Source organism: Botrytis byssoidea (assembly GCF_014898295.1).
Source record: "Botrytis byssoidea strain MUCL 94 chromosome Unknown BBYS_040, whole genome shotgun sequence".
Classification (NCBI taxonomy): domain Eukaryota; kingdom Fungi; phylum Ascomycota; class Leotiomycetes; order Helotiales; family Sclerotiniaceae; genus Botrytis; species Botrytis byssoidea.
This window is the reverse complement of record NW_024065881.1, coordinates 129,829-147,502: the sequence shown is the minus strand read 5'-3', so window position 1 is coordinate 147,502 and position 17,674 is coordinate 129,829. Positions and strand designations below refer to the sequence as shown.

General features: G+C 43.4%; 6 protein-coding genes across 6 annotated transcripts; 3 read left to right on the top strand and 3 right to left on the bottom strand.

The window, feature by feature from the left end:
- Positions 1 to 1,913: 1,913 nt before the first annotated feature.
- EAE97_011695 (uncharacterized protein) lies at positions 1,914 to 4,539 on the bottom strand (the record flags this gene model as incomplete). The annotated part of the gene is made up of 3 exons (XM_038882210.1): positions 1,914 to 3,770; positions 3,820 to 4,418; positions 4,533 to 4,539. 3 exons carry the CDS (start codon positions 4,537 to 4,539, stop codon positions 1,914 to 1,916), a joined length of 2,463 nt encoding a protein of 820 aa, XP_038726958.1.
- A 953-nt stretch (positions 4,540 to 5,492) lies between these two features.
- Positions 5,493 to 6,389, top strand: EAE97_011694 (uncharacterized protein; the record flags this gene model as incomplete). Its single annotated transcript, XM_038882209.1, has 1 exon — positions 5,493 to 6,389. The coding sequence occupies one exon, from the start codon at positions 5,493 to 5,495 to the stop codon at positions 6,387 to 6,389; it is 897 nt and encodes a 298-aa protein (XP_038726957.1).
- Positions 6,390 to 6,961: 572 nt separating this feature from the next.
- Positions 6,962 to 7,873, bottom strand: EAE97_011693 (uncharacterized protein; the record flags this gene model as incomplete). Its single annotated transcript, XM_038882208.1, has 2 exons — positions 6,962 to 7,780; positions 7,835 to 7,873. 2 exons carry the CDS (start codon positions 7,871 to 7,873, stop codon positions 6,962 to 6,964), a joined length of 858 nt encoding a protein of 285 aa, XP_038726956.1.
- Positions 7,874 to 8,775: 902 nt separating this feature from the next.
- On the bottom strand, positions 8,776 to 11,472 carry EAE97_011692 (uncharacterized protein; the record flags this gene model as incomplete). Its single annotated transcript, XM_038882207.1, has 3 exons — positions 8,776 to 10,401; positions 10,470 to 10,856; positions 10,927 to 11,472. The coding sequence occupies 3 exons, from the start codon at positions 11,470 to 11,472 to the stop codon at positions 8,776 to 8,778; spliced, it is 2,559 nt and encodes an 852-aa protein (XP_038726955.1).
- Positions 11,473 to 13,588: 2,116 nt separating this feature from the next.
- Positions 13,589 to 14,569, top strand: EAE97_011691 (uncharacterized protein; the record flags this gene model as incomplete). The annotated part of the gene is made up of 1 exon (XM_038882206.1): positions 13,589 to 14,569. One exon carries the CDS (start codon positions 13,589 to 13,591, stop codon positions 14,567 to 14,569), a length of 981 nt encoding a protein of 326 aa, XP_038726954.1.
- Positions 14,570 to 15,277: 708 nt separating this feature from the next.
- On the top strand, positions 15,278 to 17,305 carry EAE97_011690 (uncharacterized protein; the record flags this gene model as incomplete). The annotated part of the gene is made up of 7 exons (XM_038882205.1): positions 15,278 to 15,452; positions 15,857 to 16,118; positions 16,163 to 16,254; positions 16,304 to 16,483; positions 16,611 to 17,025; positions 17,099 to 17,192; positions 17,252 to 17,305. 7 exons carry the CDS (start codon positions 15,278 to 15,280, stop codon positions 17,303 to 17,305), a joined length of 1,272 nt encoding a protein of 423 aa, XP_038726953.1.
- Positions 17,306 to 17,674: the final 369 nt, after the last annotated feature.

The following is a 17,674-nucleotide window of genomic DNA, read 5'->3' as shown; positions in this document are numbered from 1 at the left end:
TGATGCTTTAAGGAGTGTCAAGGGAGGTCTGTGTTGACTACGCAAAGACTTGGTGCCTGATGTTTGGGTTCTTCCGGCTTCTTCTTTGGGAGGAGGAAGAGAGTCAAGGAAGTGAGATGAAGATCGTGATGAATGACTGTCAAAGTCTTGTATCACTGTTGTTATGCTAATCATTCTTCTCATTCAGTGATAGCGACAATAAGAGCTTGTGATGATATAAATACTAATACACGATGATTACCCAATGAACCACATACTTGCATGTAATAAATCCCGCGAGCATTCTTTACTTCACGTTAAGAAAAGTGCCTACTTTATCAGCCTATTTTATTACAATTTTTTTTCGTATTGCTTGGTATGCAATCACGAAACTGAACAGTCTAGGGAGATCTTTTATATTACTGAAAATGGGATTCTAGATATCAGATTTTGAGAAATTGACTTGAGATATTCACCTCGATAACATCTTCAGCACTCCACCACACAGTTTCCTTCAAGGCTTGAGTACTAAGATCCACCTTGCTATTCAAAATTTATTAATTCAGTACTAAGACTAGTACACCATACAAGTTTTCTTCAAGCAAGCATATAAACCCCCTCTCATCCCCCACTAGCTCCTCCAAAATATCCTAAGAACCATCGGAAATCTGGAAAAATTGGATTTCCATCCTGCTTGGATAATGACAGGGAATCCCCAATCGTGAGTATGCATCCAGTTCATAGAATTCGGGAACTGCAAAATTCAACTAATAAGCAAAGATATGACTACAAATCTGCCACCCCTCACTCTAAAAAGAACAGCAAGTGCTTTTTACTGTCATTACATCCCCACCCATAAGATGACAACAAAACCAACTTATCAGACGAAAAAAAGGGACATAGATAAAATCTCCACCACAACCGCTATTTCTCTAAGAGAAGAATCACATCCCCAGCACCCCAAATTATAGTAGCAATTTGCCAGCCCAACAGTCCTTTTGAATCTGGATATACTTGCCTGATTCTATACTTCGAAAAAACTGTGATACTATTTGCCATGAGTTTATATACCTAGAAACAATCGAAAGTGCTTCAAAACAGCACTTCACGCATTCGTCTCGCTAACCATTCACTGATTTGTAAATCTTGCTGGTCGATCCCCCCTCAAATCCCAGTTCTAATTTCCAACTCCAAATCATCCTTCACTTGCACCTATATCTTCATCCCCATAAAAACAAAGCCAACAACCCATCATCAAACCCCCCAAAAATAGACATTTCAAGGGCCATCAAGCTCGAACACCCATCCAAAAAGATATCTACACACATACTCAAATCCACATGAACAGTTGAAACAGCCCACGATACCAACCACCATCCGTCCCGATTCAAAATATCACACACACATCAATCAATCCGACATGTCAAATCATCCGAGTGAAAGTGAAAACATTCAACATATGGTAAGTTCTCTCGGAAAAAGGGCTCAAAAGCTATCGTAAACGGTACTATCTCATTCCATCTCCTCGCTTCATGCCATGAACACAGAGGAGGAAAGGGAAACGAGATTACACTATATCAATCTTGTATCATAATATTATCATCTACAAGCACGACTGTCGCCAAATCAAACCACAATACGAACGAAGTGAGTGCATAGTATGTTCTGAAAAAACTCTCGTCATTGCATTCCAATCTACCATACGTAGTTGTACTTTTTAGCCAAGAATTGAAAGGGAAAGGGAATGAACGTAAAGCGAAATATACATGTAAAAGAAGATGGAGATAGACAACTCCCATGATTGTTAGAGTTAGGGTTATATCGCCAAGAACGCCAATTAAACCCATCCACCCCACTACCTAACTATCATCCTTTCTATTCCCCACATTTCGATCCAGTACATTAGTTTCCATGTCCTCGTCATCGTAATGTAATTACGCCGGACCCGTCCTCGCCAGAACCTCACTTAGATGTTTTAAATCATTTTGCGCCTTCTCGTCTCTTTCCAAAATACTTCTAATAGCCTGCCATTCCAGATCCCTCATTTGATAAGCCTGTGGCATTAAGAAACCAACTGTCGGAGCCCTTGCGTAATCACCCAGTATTCTCAACGCAACAGCTTCACCTTCCGCTTGAGCAATTCGTCTTTGCTCTTCTAAGTTCTGTTGTTGACGTCTTTCCTCAGGTTTTCCAACAAAAGATGGCTGGAAAGAACCCTGAGGAGTAACAGGACTAGGAGACATACCTGGACCCGAATGACTGATTGACAATTGGCGTTGAGCAATACCACCCGCAGTAAGAGGGCTGTGGGGATCGGTTGCACCATCGAATGATTGGATCCGTGAAGGTTGTTCCCATCCATTACGTACAACCAAAGTTACTAATATTGAAGGCTCTGGTCTATCTTCTGGTAGATTGTGTTCTGCAAGATTGACGACAAAGTCTGGGATATTGCCAGGTCCAGGAGGGACTGGAACTAAATATGTATCTCGTACATTTCCCGGACCTTTGTTAGTAAGTACTCCATAACGTTTCTTGTCATGAAAGTAATTATACAAGTCAAGAAAATCCGATGATCCAGAAGTTGGTGTTATGTTGATGACAATTACATCAGATGGCGGACTATATCGAAGACCACATAAATATTCATTGGCTTTGTCTGCATCAATTCTACCATGAACCTTTAAATCTTTATGAAGCAGTTCAGACCATGGAGTTTGCATACGATTGCGACTCAAATCTGGACCAGCAACTTGTTTAGCATATGCTGAAAATTTTGCTACCGAATCCATGCTCATTGTACCTTTCCAAACAATGTCTGGATCTGAGGGGTCTTCAACTGGAGAGTATGGCGGGGATTCATCATCATCTTGAAGCATTTTGTCAACATCAGGATCATCTCCAGGTCCATTCAAAGGCGGTGCGTTCGATGCCCTTCTATAATGATCGGCATCACGTTGTTTGTTGGTGGAAGGATGAGGCGATTGAACACTCGAAAAGACTTTGCCAATGTCAAAAGTTCCTGTTGCGGAACTTTGCGTTGAGCCCTTTCTCAGAGCCGGTTGCTTTGTATCGATATTCAAAGGTGTTTTGGGAGTTGACAAAGTGCGGACTTTGTCATGTGATGGATAGTCTTCAGGAATTTCTGGTACTTCAACCTCGTTTTCGGGCGAGTGAGACCTAGATCTATCACCCATACCAGCATTCGGATCCAACATTTCCCTTCGACGTGCTGCAGACATTGGAATATCAGGATATTCATTAGGATTGGTATCGTCTTCGATTATTTCCTCACCTTTGTGAGTTCTTCGAATCCGTGGACCATCATCTGTGATCATAATAGATTGTTTATCGGCTCTTGCTTTCATGAGTGCTGTTTCACGTTTCAACTCCTTACTTGCCATATCATCTGTTGTCATAACCGCCAAGGCCTGAGGTGATAATGATTGCGACAACAAACCATTACATAATTCTTGATTTTGTTTTAAATTGAGAAATATCGAGCGGATCTGTTTGATGGAGGCTGACTTGTTAGGGTGTGTACTACGAACAGCTGCTTCGATTTGAATGGCAAGTCGTTCGGCCTTTGCGTCAATGGTGTCGTCGGCTCGTAAGGTATAATAACGCTCCTCAATAGCATGTGGAATGGCTTGAAGTAAACCCTTCTTAATCAAAGTAACCTGGCCTTGTTGCTCTGCTTCGAGTTCAGAGATTTTGCTAGGCAAGTCTGATGGCGGAGAAGCTCTCGGTGTAGGACGAGACAGAGTCTTGCGGACTTTAGTCGAAGATTCCTAAACTACTGTTAACATGTTTCATTCCGCAGTGAACCCAATGACTTACTTTGATGGCTTCTTTATCTTGGGATTCATCTCTTGTCTTGCGCTTTTGACTGGATGCCTTTGCAGGCGAATCCTTCTGTGTTTCCTTCTTGGCTGGAACTGAGGGGGACTGTATCTTTCCATTCGCAGGAGTTACATCGCGCTTTTGGTCGCTTGTTCTCTTCTTGCCTTTCTTGCCCTTCTTCCTTGCCGCCTCCTCAGCATCTTGTCTCTCTTGCTCTGCCTTTTCCTCTTCGTGCTTCTCTTGCCTTGCGATCCAAGGCTGTTCACCTCTAGCAATTCCATCCAGGAGTTCCTTGTGGGCTTCTGGCGCACATTGTTCGCAAGTGTATTTGTCTGGTGTGTCTTCCTCATATGGACTTACACCTACGCAAACATTATGTTGCCATACGGCGCAAATGTCGCAAGCGATCCAAGCAGCTTCATCATCATCCGTAGTCGAAGTAACTCCACAGACACACCGTATAACCTCAACCTCCTCTTCTTGAATAGCTGTCTTTTTTCCACCTTTCTTTCCTTTCTTTTTTGTTTCGATAGGTTGATCAAGCTCATGAGCTTTCGGGTGTTGTCCTTTTGTCGCTCGCGACGACTTCCTAACGTCTGTAGAATCCCTGTTAGTTATTTCCTCGTATGATAGTATTGGAGGGGAAGCATTTTGCAAATTCCTTGCGCGAAGCAAGTGGGTTGACCTGCGCAGAGGTAACTATTACTTACCAGCCATAACAAAGGATATTATCAATGATACAAAGGTTCAAATTTTCTGGTAGACGCGAATTCGATGATTACAAGGGATGAATATACGCCCTGGAGCTGAATTTCAAAGTACGCGTTGATGAATTGATTTCACGCGATCACTGGCTCTACGAACAAGCTATGGGTTTGTTGAAGAAAGGGTAATATGCAGAAAAGAAATAAGAAGCTATCAAAAGGTTATGGGAAGCTTCTCTTTGTAATCCTTCCCCAAATACAATCAGATGAAGTCGCGATTTTGACTTTTTTTCTTCTTCTGGGTATTGTTGATAGCCGGTTAGGACGGACAAGCTTCAAATTGATTGACCGCGTGTATTGAATGCGCAAAACAGCTTTAAAGAACTTGATAGTGTCAAGAATTGTCGATCGCAGTGTGATGATGAAGGTATTCGAGACAATGCGACAAGGTATTTCGATACTTGGTGGGCCGTAAAGGCCTGTTGATTGCTATTTGAGCGTTTTGTTTTGTTTTATTATGGTTCTGTTCTGAGAATTTGAGATAGGGAAGAAGGAAGGCGGAGATTGATCATTTTTCGCTCATTGGTGAGGCAAAGAGGCAAGGCTGGCTTAGAAATTCCAAGATTTTTCCAAGGTGCGGGGATACAGTCATGTGATGTCGGAAGTGGTAAGATCCGATTGACGAGCTAATGATTAGATATCAAAATAACTGCGAGCCGACTGGGAGTTAGCGTCTTGGTTATTTGGTACCAAAGAGCTCCAGCTTTGACCTTGGAACCTTGAAGAGCTCAATTGAAAATCTGAAGGAGCTTCAGCCTCGACAAATGCATCACTGATTACAATAAAGTTCAAGAATACTCAAGCTCGACCATAACAACCGGTACATAACAAACCACTCTCTTCTTGAATATCGCCAATTTTTCCTTATACGATTTGGCAATTCCTACCAAAATCATCATAATAATCATGGCAGATGTTCGTTCACTTCTCAAGAATGAGCGAGTTGCCCGTCGCATACAACATAAACATGCTGGTTATTCAACTGCTGGTAATCTCATGTGCCTCGTCTGTCATTTACAAATGAAGAGTGAATCATTATGGCAAGGACATTTACGATCACCAGGGCATATTTTACGACTCTCAAAACAACAAGAAGCAGAACGTGAACGCAATGCGACAGCGGACACAAATAGCAACGAGGGAACTAGTAAAAAGAGGAAATTGGATGATGAAAATGAGGATATAGATATGGATTATGGTACCTTGAAGAAGCGCAGTAAAGCTACACCTACTGCCTTGGAAGGATTTTTTGTTCCAGCAGAGGACTCATCAAAAGAAAGATCCGAATCACCTTCAAAATCCGCGATACCTCATGATTTGCAAATTCCTTCTCGTCCTGCAACTCCAGCGAAACCAACCAAATCACCGCCTCCGAATAAACAAGCTAATGTGGACGAAGATGAATGGGCTGCATTTGAAGCAGATATTGCTGCTGCGGATGTTCCAACAGAAGTCGAATCAGAGGCTGTCATATTTGCGCCTGCAATGACTACAGCGGAAGTGGAAGCTCGAACAGTCGAAGAAGAGAAGGCGCGAATAAAGGAGAAGCTCGAAGCTGAGGTAGAGGGAGATAAAGAGGATGCAAGCAGAAAGCTTCAAGAAGAATTTGAGGAAATGGAAAGCTTAGACCAGAGAGTGAAGCGGCTCAGAGAGAAACGAGAAGCTTTGAGGTTGAAAGAAAAGGAAGCGATCGCAACGGTACCAATACCAACAGAAGAATCTGCAGCCAATAATGTATTGGAAGAGGACGACGACGACGACGATGACGATGAGGATGATTGGGATGGATTCAGATTAAGATGATCATCAAATCTGGATTTGTACTAATACGGAGGCTGGCAATAACGTGGTTTGATACCGTGTGATTATACCCTATTTAACAAAGCAGAATATCTGCTCCTCAGTTATAAGGATTTAAAATTGAATATGTTCAATTCTAGTTATGACATACATAGTAGTCCTATTGATATATCGAATTGAAGTGGGATTATTATGCATAACATGCAGTTTATGTTCAGCAAGTACCAAGGCCGAGATATAGTTCAATCAAATGCTCATTGTCCCATGGTTATTAATTGAGATAGTTTCCAGCAAAATATTTGCAATGCGTTTACACTTTCGGTCCATTTTTATAGATAGGTCGCTCGACTCAATGTCGTCAAGCAAACATTAATCCGCCCGCTTTCTCATTACTTTAGTTCTTCCCTTGAGAAAACGAAGGATTTCGCTCTTACATACCCGATTGTCGTTGCATATCAATATCGATCAAAATCACAAGAGCAGACAAGTTGCAGAAGGGTATTCAGATCGCAAATAAATTGATAATATTCTCCAAGAAACAGTTGCCAAAGACTCCAAATATCTCTCAACCCAAATCAAAGCCACTTTCCCATCCACTCCAAACCCTGCTTCATCGAATCCTCCAGGCACGCTCTTTCCAATGGATCATCTGGATTCCCTCTGACCGCGAATCCATGTCTTCCAGGTTTATAAACCCTATGTTCCATTTCCGGTACCTTCCCCCCCTTCTCCTTCTCTTTCTGATGGATTTCCTCAATAATTCCCTTCGACTTAATCGAAACAGCTACATCATTTTCTCCCCACCCATAACTGATTGGTACAACTAATCCCTCCACATCTCTAGGGAACACCAAATTACTTGGATGTAACGCAACGACCGCATCTATTAATGGTTTCTTAACCCCATCAATCGAAATCATATTCGATTCCAACCCAGCACGAATAGCATATCGACCTCCCCAACAATACCCCACCATCCCAATCTTCCTCTCTCCCTTGGTCTCCATCCTTAACTTCTCCAAGAAACCATTACAAACCGCGCTACACTTCGCTTCTTTATGTCGACCCATCCACATCAGAAAACTCGGCGCACTAGCCAAGATCCCCGTATATTTACCCAGCGTCCCCTGTTTACTCGCATCCACGGGAATTAACAAATCGGCCACTTTAAGCGCAACGGGATCGCCTTCGAAAAAATCAGGCACGTACACGAGATATTCTCCAGAGGCGGCAAAAGCGTCGGCGAGAAGGAGATTGTTGGGCAGGAGGTGCCCGAATATATCGGTGTAGAGCACGATTGTTGCGCGCGAGGTAGAAAGGTTACCGACGATGTAGGTGCGCAGACCGTGGATGGTTTGGTAGTCGCCGATGGGGAGGCCGGCGTGGATGGTTCCCTTGGGGTGAATTAGCTAGCATCTTGGAGAGATGAGTTGGGGGATTTGATGTACCTTGATGCATTCATTGCATGGTTTATCTATTGTAGACATTTTGACAGTGAGGTTTGATATCTCACAACAAATACAATGCACAACTTGCGGAGTTGAAAATTAAAATAGCTCAAAGGGGTAATCGCTTAGACCGGTGGACCTCAATCTTTATCTCAGAGAAGCGAAAGTGGAAAGAAGTTGAAGTGCAGATGTATGTACGATTTAACTCGGATAATAAGTACTCAACTCAAAAGTAAGAAAGCAGAAAACTATGATGAAACTTATAATTTCCCCATCCTCAAATCACAGCGACAACAGCGCCTTTATAGAAAACCCCATCGCGCAAATCCCATATCTGATACATCATTTCGTCCATTCCTCGTCAATTGCTCGGCATTTTCTCGCGCTTTTGGGCTCGCGCTGCCCCCCACACTCGGTTGACGAGGACGACACGTGATCTTGGCCTGCCGGTACAGTAAGCGTGAAGGATGCACAACCCTGCGAATTTGGGGATTGCATTGGATGGATGAACGGATGGGGAAAAGTGCTTATTTTGATTGTGAGAGATTGGATATATTGCGGGGGTTCAATTTGGGTAGGGAGCTGTAGGATGGGTGGTGGTGGGTGTGCAGGAAGATTGATTGATTGATTGATTGGAGGGTGTGTTTGGGGCCGAGAAAAACGCAAGGTGGAATTTGGGATCTCGAGTCGAGTGAGGCATGGTGTTGGGCTAGTATGTTTTGTTTTATTATGGGTAATGTTGGCGATGAATATCCGTATTGGGAGAGAGTTGATTGGGTACATCCCGACTAGAACATTCAAATAAATATATATCTATATAACTCCTAACCACAATTCCATGACCAAACTAAAACGCTTCAAAAAAACGCTATAAAACCGAATGTAATCCGGATCCTCAGAGCCGATATGAAATTAAAGAAAAAAGTTGCTCTCTATTCTGCTTAAAGTGGGAGATCCATGACCTGCGCTGATTCAATCCATTCATACCAATTCACGTCCAGGTCAAGATCCATGTTGACATCTATATCTGCAAACATGCCGGCTGAGGGGTCAATTTTGCTCCATGAAGGTGACGTATCATTTGGATTTACATTTGGACTAGGGTCATACCACTCGCTTGAGGCGGGATCAACTCCGTCGTATGATAGATATAAAGATTGTTCTATTCCTCTTTGACTTTGAGGATATACTGACTGGTCATCCAGATTTGATGATTCTTGCCCGGAAAATTTGCTATCGTTGATGTTCAGATTCGATGAAGAGGCGCTATATTCGTACACAGTTGTGGAATCGAGGCTCCGTTGAGTCGTAGGTAGGTCGCTAGCAGTTGAATCTGGGGTATACATTCCAGCAGGCCGTCTCTGATCCTCAATCTCTGGAGGTATTGCAACTAGCTGACGCCAACGCTCGCGAAAGATATTACCGGACTTTCCATCATAGGACGGCACTGGACTGGCCGGAAGCGGCATCTTTTCATCTTCCCTCTCTAGTTCAATGGCTGACCATGAATTCTTCCGCAAACGTTGAAGCTCAGCTACACGATGTTTACGCGTCTTAGCCATAAGTTTCCGTAGCGGGACCCAGATGCGCGAGTTCTCTTCTTTTTCCGAGGTGTTAGTTAATTGCCGAGGAATTAACCATTTGCTATGAAGAGCGACCCAAGCTCGCTCGATAAGGGGGGACCATTGGCGTCGGGAAGTTTCTATCAAGAGGTATACGATTGCGTGCCAATGCGTACAAGTTTGAAAAAGCCAATTCCAATTTTGACAATCCTTCTCGGAGTTAAGAGCGTGGTTGTACTCGGCTACCTCAATGGCAGATATTAGGAGTTTTGTTCGAATCTTGCCCGAGTGTTTCTCGCTGGGAGAGGAAAAGAGCACCGGGAGGTTAAGAATAAGATTCATTTTTGACACAACCATGCGCGTTAAAGTTGACAAACACCAGGATGCAACGGTCTTACTCCCCATGCTGAATTGAAGAAAGTGTTTGTCGACTGTTCCGTAAAGTTCATGTAACAATCGGCTTTGAATTTCGGGACTCGACGGACTTTCTCCGATGCTTGAAGCCATCAACCGTCTCATAACATCACACATCTCGGCTGAAACAATAGTAAGAGTCATGTCAGTTACACATGAACGCGCTGGTGGCATATTCTCTGTATGGGGATTGAGGTCGACATCATTAATATTGAGTGGAAACTTTGTGTCAACACTGTTACCAGTAGTACTCAGCTCCGTACCTTGGTCCTCGGATGCTCGCAAATCTAGCAAACATACCGTCCACCATACTCTCCTGCGAGTTTCAATCTCATACGGGGTAAGGTTAGGAAAGTGAGACCCATCCCGGTGAAGACCTAAAGCTTGGGCCATCCTTATGACCAGACCAGTCATCATCCAGACAAATCTAGGACTTTCGTGACGCCGAACCAGAAAAAGAAAGATGAGCAGGGCTTTGACAAGGGTTATATCAGGCTCACTGAGAAAATCAGCCTTTGCAAGTGAATTTTCCAGTCCCACCCGATATTTGAAACTTAACTCCGATTTGGTACAGCCGAAGTTGCTTATGACCTAGGATTAAGACAATGCCGTAAGCACAATAATTGAGACAAATCCTCCTTGAACTAGGAAACGCTTACCTCGTCTTCTTCCATCGAGGTTACTGTTGCATAGTAGATGGAAAACATTAAAGCTTCATTTGGTGGTGTAAGTTCCTTGTCCTTATTTCCACGTAACTCACGGATCATGTCAGTGATGGCCGGAATGTCTACAATTCGCATGAATACGTGGATATTTTCACAGTATACATTCAGCAGGAAAGGTATCTGTGACGGTAATGGACGCAGCTTCGAGAGGTCGGAATCAGAAAGACTTAGATTATGTTTGAATAAAAAACCATGCCGCTCCGATGGTGTTCGCTCGTGCTCCAATGTGGATACCACCCTATCGGGTACATCCTCATCATTTGAAGATATATCAGAATCAGCGTCGATAGCACCTCGAGCCTCCATTTGTAATCCCTCAATCTACTCTGGCGTCAATGATTAACTAACCAATCATATAGTGGACATGATAAGAGAACTTCAACAAACCTACCTCATCATTCATTCGGGCCCAGAAACCACTACTTATGTAACGACTCCGATTGACATCCTTTAGAACTAGCCTACCGAATTTCTTCTGCACATCAGAAGTATGTTCCACAGAGACGTTATCTTTGAAGCTTTGTAGATCATGATTTAGATCGAGAGGTGAAGTACCAGAACCACCAAGCCCAAGCAGCCCATCATTTTTGAAATGCCCTGCTGTAGCATTGGCATGCTCCAGTTGGCCTCGTAGCTCCTTCACTAAATTCTCAAGATTATGCAGTCTTTCAATAATTGGATCTCCCTTGGAGCTAATTTCTTTTGCTGGCTTTGTGCTATTTGACTCTGCTGCCAAATTACCAGCGCGCTCGAGCCGGCGAGCCCATCGAGGAGGTCGATCAGTTGAAGGGAGTACGCATGGAATATTTGCTCGCCGGCAATTAGAACACGGCGATAACTTATCGCAACGAACTTTTCGACTCCTACATATTACACAGCTACGTAGCTTCACTGATGTAGCTGTTGTCTTGTCAGAAGTTGGAGTCGAGGAGGCCATATCCCGTGACTGCATGAAATCCGAGATATTCACAGTTCAAGGGTAAAGGTTATCAGTGTAGCCTCTGCGAATAAATCCGTGATTTATTGTGACATTTTTCCAAAACTCATATCCAGTCTCTACAAAATATAGGTTTGAGTTTGAACATTGATCGTATCAAGAGGCTTCTTTATTAGGAACAGAGAAGTTCACCATGGTGGTGCCATGTACCTAGTAGGTAAGCAGGTAAGCAGAGATAGGGCGATCGATACGCGCCATGACCGCGGCAAAGTCATAGCATAACCGGGTTACATAGATGCCACGTGATACACGCTAATAACAAACCAACAACGATTACCATGGCAAACTCAACTCTATGCCCGTCGCCCAAGAAATCGAAGATATCGCATGGTAATACCCTTCAGTCCCTGTCTCTGCTTGCATATATCAGGTTATTATCACGTGGAATGATCGTAATCAGACCTCTGACAGCCATTTGGCGATGATAATCACGATCACAACATCTCCCGAGGCCGTTGTATACATAGACTTCAAGGATGATCTGAAGGATTTATGTTACTGTGTTATCTCGTGGAGGCTAAAGACAGGATAATCATAAAAGAGACAGGAGCACAACACAAGATCTCCTGCACTCTTCTCCATGCGATGGAGGCAAGAAAGTGAGTCAACTTCATTCTACTCTTCACGACGATTCACTTACGTGTTACTTTGCTGCCTCCGTCTGAAAGGTCTGTATAAGACGTGGCAACTAATGGTCGTATGGAGAATCCAAAGATGTGTCTCTTTCATAACGAAGTTCAGCGCTACTCGTACTAATTTAGCCTTTTGGCCGTTGTAATGGTGCGAATCAGATCTCATTGACAGATATGAACCAATCGCCTTTTATTTCAGTGACCAGTGTCTAAACCCCGCATCATTATGATATAATTTACGATGCACGACTTTCTCTGGTTCAGCACGGTCGTTAGGAAGTCGCCTCAGCAATAAGCATTCTGATACCAGGCCCACTTCATGGACTTGATTGCTTAGCATAGTACTGGGAGTAGCTTCGAGAGGGGTATGCCTTCGCCTTGCAACTGAGCTTGTGATATTATATGGCAAGTACCCGGATTTTCGTCGTCTCATGATTCTTGCTTATTTTGGACATCGGGTTCGATCAGGAAAGACAACACTTATTCCACGATATTTCTAGCAAAAGAAAGTATAGATATGCGAGAAGGTAGCCTCTGTGTAGTTCTATGTTCTGCATCAAATTGAAGTGGGATAATGCCGATTATTTCCAGAAACAGCAGGCTGGGGTAATACAATACTGCATGAAGATCCATACGGCGTTGTTCCTGAGACCACAGAAAGCGGGAGGAACCGTGCTCTTACGTGTTTTGTGAGACCTCCGGATGAACCTTTGATTTGTTGTTAGCCGAAGATGCCTCAAATGCAACCTTCATGTACCTTGAGGAGGCAGTTCAGAACAAGTGGTCAAAAGTTAGTGGAGGGCTCGGTGGTGGGTCTGTCTTTAGCGTGGCAGTATCACGATAAGAAGTTTGATGTGGTATACACACTTGTACTAAATACATGAAATGGTATCCAAAGATTCCTGAACACCCGGAAAAACTTGGAGAATTCACTTCCAGCATTACTCACGAGGATGTAAAAGGGGAACGTCTGAAATAGCGGTGGAACGGCAAGGCCCTTAAACAATCAAGCAGCCTTCAACATCCCAATATTTCTATGGTTGACATGCGAATCAGATCTATCAAATTGAGTTTGTTTTCTTTTTTCTAAGCTTGCAATTGCCTGCACATTGTTTAACTTAAAAATAGAGATCAGTGGGGGGCTTGGCGTCCCACCGCCATTTCAGACACTTCCTGTGGAAGAGGTATATCTTCAAAGGTTTCACATAGTCGTGATTGACTCGTTAGCGCTGCACGTCGTATTTCATATCCAGCTGACATGCATCCGACGTACCCGATGCTATGCAATGCGCGCTCGACTGGTCAATGATATCACATAATCTTGTACCTTGTGTATATCAAAATTGGAATAAATAGTCTCAAGTCCCATGAAGCCAGCCCAGTTCTCAAATTCCAATGCGAAACAAACCATCAAATTTTCAATCATGGGTAATCAACGCCGCAATCACCTCCTCTTGAGCAGTCCCCGCACAGCCTCCAATCTCTTGGTTACAATCCTCAATCTCGAAAATCAACCAGACATTTACACAACCGAAAGATCTAAACACGGCTATTTCTTTCTCGATAGTTTCCACACCCGGAAGTATCTCTTCGCTGCTGATTCGCCCCATATGAGAGACTGGACGCAAGAGGATAGGAAGAAATCTCTAGCAGCTCATCAATCCTGCTTCGAAAGTTTGCGCGACCATGCTATCGCCGCGCAATCAGAAGGGAAATTCGCTTATGTCAAAGAACATGCAGCTTGGCTCATGAATCCTGTTGCGCTAACAAAATTAATTTACAATGAAGAAGTTGGGGAAGAAGGATGGACTGTGAAAGCTTTTGACAGTCAAACACGTTCCATCGGCAATGATACACTCCTACCAGATGAATTTTTAAAGGGATGGATGCCAACGTTTTTAATTCGTCATCCTGCATTGGTGATCCCTTCATTCCTCAGAGCTCGTCATGATGTGGAAGGATTAGAATATTCAAGAAAGGAGTGGAAATCTCGGAAATTACAAACGTCGATGAAATGGTCGAGAGATTTGTATGATTGGTACTGCTCTCAAGGTACAGAGGAGCCAATCGTTCTGGATGCTGATGATATCATGACGAACCGCGACATCATGGTTAAATATGCAAAAATTATAGGAGCAGATCCTACGAGATTGAGGTTTTCGTGGGAGGTGAAGCCGGCCGAGCAAGACTGGGGAGAATCAACGGCTGCTTGGAAAAGAATGAGTTCTACATTGCGATCTTCTTCTGGGGTTTTGGAGGGGAAAACTTCGGCTGGCCTAGTTGTTGAAGAGGAGGTGGAGAAGTGGAAAGAGGAGTTTGGAAATGAGATTGCGGGGGAGTTGGAAACTTGGGTAAGAGATGCCATGCCGCATTATGAACATATGAAAGTCAAGCGGCTTACTTGATGTATACCGTATTGTCGCTTTCACGCATATGCCTAGCATCTGTCTGTTACAACGGCTAAGTCTCAACCGGGGAAAGGCACCATGCATTGGAGCTGCCATTTGGGTGTAAACAACTTAGTGAATAACTAATATATTTCTCCTTTCTACCTTCGGCCTGGAAGCTATTTCTAATGCGTTTGACCACTAAAGTACCTTTTGAAGCAAGCTGTCACATATTGCATGAAAAGTGTATAATAGTGGCCGTGAAGCCACTTGCGCCACTTATGCCACATACGAAATGCTTATACCACCCTTTTGAAAATCAGAAAGTCAAGGATAACGTCCAACCTCAAAGCTTTAACTAAATTTTGATTTCGGAGTAACAGCAAGAAAACCAGATTCTGCGTGATCTTGGGCTATTATGTGTGGTTACCACCCCTCTTCCTCTTTCGCCTCGACTCGAGTTGATTAAATGGGATTTTGAAAAGCTCTTACCAGGCAGACGAAAAAGGAACTCTACATGACATTCATCTGAGGTATTCGGAATTGGAAGGAAGTAACCGGATAGTGTTTTCCAATTAGATCACTCAGATTGCGACTTCCTCGTTGTGTGACGTTGGGCAAACTTTGGTGTTGATGTACGTCATCTTTTGCGTGAGATAACATAGCAACATAGAAAGAATAACCACTAATTGTTTCATGAATGAGTATCGCGATTTTTCAATCAATATGATTCTTGGGATCTTATTGAGCGCTTTGGTCATTGATGGTGTCAATTCGAGCTTGACCACCAACACCAGACCCCCTAGGAATAAACTCCCAAGTTTAAACAAAGCTGGTATTGAAGATTCCGCAGAAAGTCTCGAGTATAAAGATTTCACCAGTGTCGACTTGATTAAAGCAAGTAATCTTAGCGTCCATGCATAAGCTGGGAACCGACCCTGACTCATTCAATAGGCCTAAATAGCCCAGATCAATGACAGTAATGATGTTTTGAATGCAGTGGTCGAAATCGCTCCGGATGCCATCCACATTGCCTCTATGCTCGACGATGAGTGATCAATGGGTACGCTTCGCGGGTAAGTTCTGAGAATGAATAAATGCGGCATCTTTAAGCTGATATTCCAGTCCTTTGCATGGAATTCCTATTTTGATTAAATATGTACTATGTTCTCTTGCTAAGTCCGAAGAATCCTGCAACATTAGCCTTTTCTTCATCTCAAACGGACCAAACTTTTTCAAATCCGTTCTCCGCTTTTCATCGTGTGACTTCTACACTGTTTGAGCTAACAGAAGTATCTTCTACAGATCGCCACAAACGACAACATGAACAATACTGCTTGCTCCCATGCACTAATTGGGGCCAAAGTGCCTGCATAACCTACATTGCGAGGAAACTTCGAGAAGTTGGTGCCATTATCTTAGGAAAGACGAATCCCAGTCAATGGGGCCACTTCAGATCATTCAACATCAGCAACGGCTGGTCAACTCGTGGTGGACAAACTTATGGACCATATTTTCCCCGGCAGGATCCCTCTGGTAGTTCGAGTGGTAGCGCGGTGGCATCGACGTAAGTGATACTTCAAGTAATAAGCAAGAAGCTGATCTTTCAAGACTAGGATTAGCAACAGTTTTCTTGGGTGCGGGACCTAGTGGTTCAATCATAGCACGTTCTCATTTTAACAGTGTTGTTGGTATGAAGCCAAGTATGTGCAATTCTGATTATGATGTTGACTGCTTACTAAAATGTTACAGCGGTGGGATTGATATCACGTCATCTTGTAGTTCCAGTCAGCGAACACATGGATACTATAGGGCCGATGACGAAGACGGTCAAAGACGTCGCTTATGTTTTTCAGAGCATCGCAGGTGTTGATCCTCATATAACTATACCTCTGCGATCCTGCATGGAGCTGACCTGGACCTTGTCAATGCGTGTAATATCTCGGCTCTCAAAGGTACTTGATTAGGCATACCTCGAAATGTAATTCCACTTATGTCAGATAACAGCATGGGATCAATGCTTGAGGCCTTCATAAATATTTGGCAATTCTACGATCAGCTGGCGCTATTATCGAGAACACCGATTTTCCAACTGCACAAGAATCCATCGATAATGGTTTATTGACCGTCCAGGTTGTAGCAGCAGATTTTGGTGTGGTTGTGGAGAAATATCTAGATTTGCTAGTGTACAATCCGCACAATATAATAGACTTACCCGATCTACGCGAATGGACTCAATCTCGGCCACTAGAGGGTTGTCAAAATAAACCTACGAACGTTTGGGATGCAGCACTACAAAACTGGAGTAATGCCGATTACGAATGTTGGCGTACTTACCAACGAGCCCCATATTGGGGTAATGAAGGAGGTTTATTGGGAGTATTTGAGCGATATAAGCTCGAAGCTGTCATTTTGCCATTTTTATTTCTTGGAACTGGGCTGGTGTTGTTGGTGCGCCTATTATATATGAATTGGTATTTGCGGGACCTAGTATTCCGTAAGTTGTTTTATTCCTGGCCCGCAACCAATTATTGACGACAGATCTAGGTTCGACTTTAGTTTCTTGGGAGAAAAATTTACAGATGCAAAACTCATTGGGTTAGCATATGCCTTTGAGCAAAGAACAATGAATAGGAAAACGGTACATCCGTATATTAAGCCGAAAACCGATCTTCAAGATATAATTGGGATGCATGTCAGTCAGAGAAGATTCTAGGAAAGGCTCATGTAATCAATTCTGAGCAGGGCGGTTAGGTTCAGGGCAATGGCAACATTGCATGCGTTTCCAAAGTAATCTGTTCATTGCCCAACAATATCTCCTTCTATGTTGAGTCTTTTCTCCAGTATTCAACTAGAAGGCTTCCCTAAATATGTGTGAGTACAGCAGAACTATCCCCTCTCGTCCGTCGAGTATTTCATCAATCCTCCAACCCTCTCGATCTCTTACTCCGATTCCACTTTACTGCGGTGTCTTTGGCCACAATAGTTTTTCCAACCCCATTGGCCATGCCTCATTTTGATTCAATTGACTACAGCCGGAGACTGTACTGCAAAAGTCCCTTCTGATACGGTTTGAAGCATGTGTGTGAAGGGAGATGGTAAGCCCTTGGAATTAGAACACAG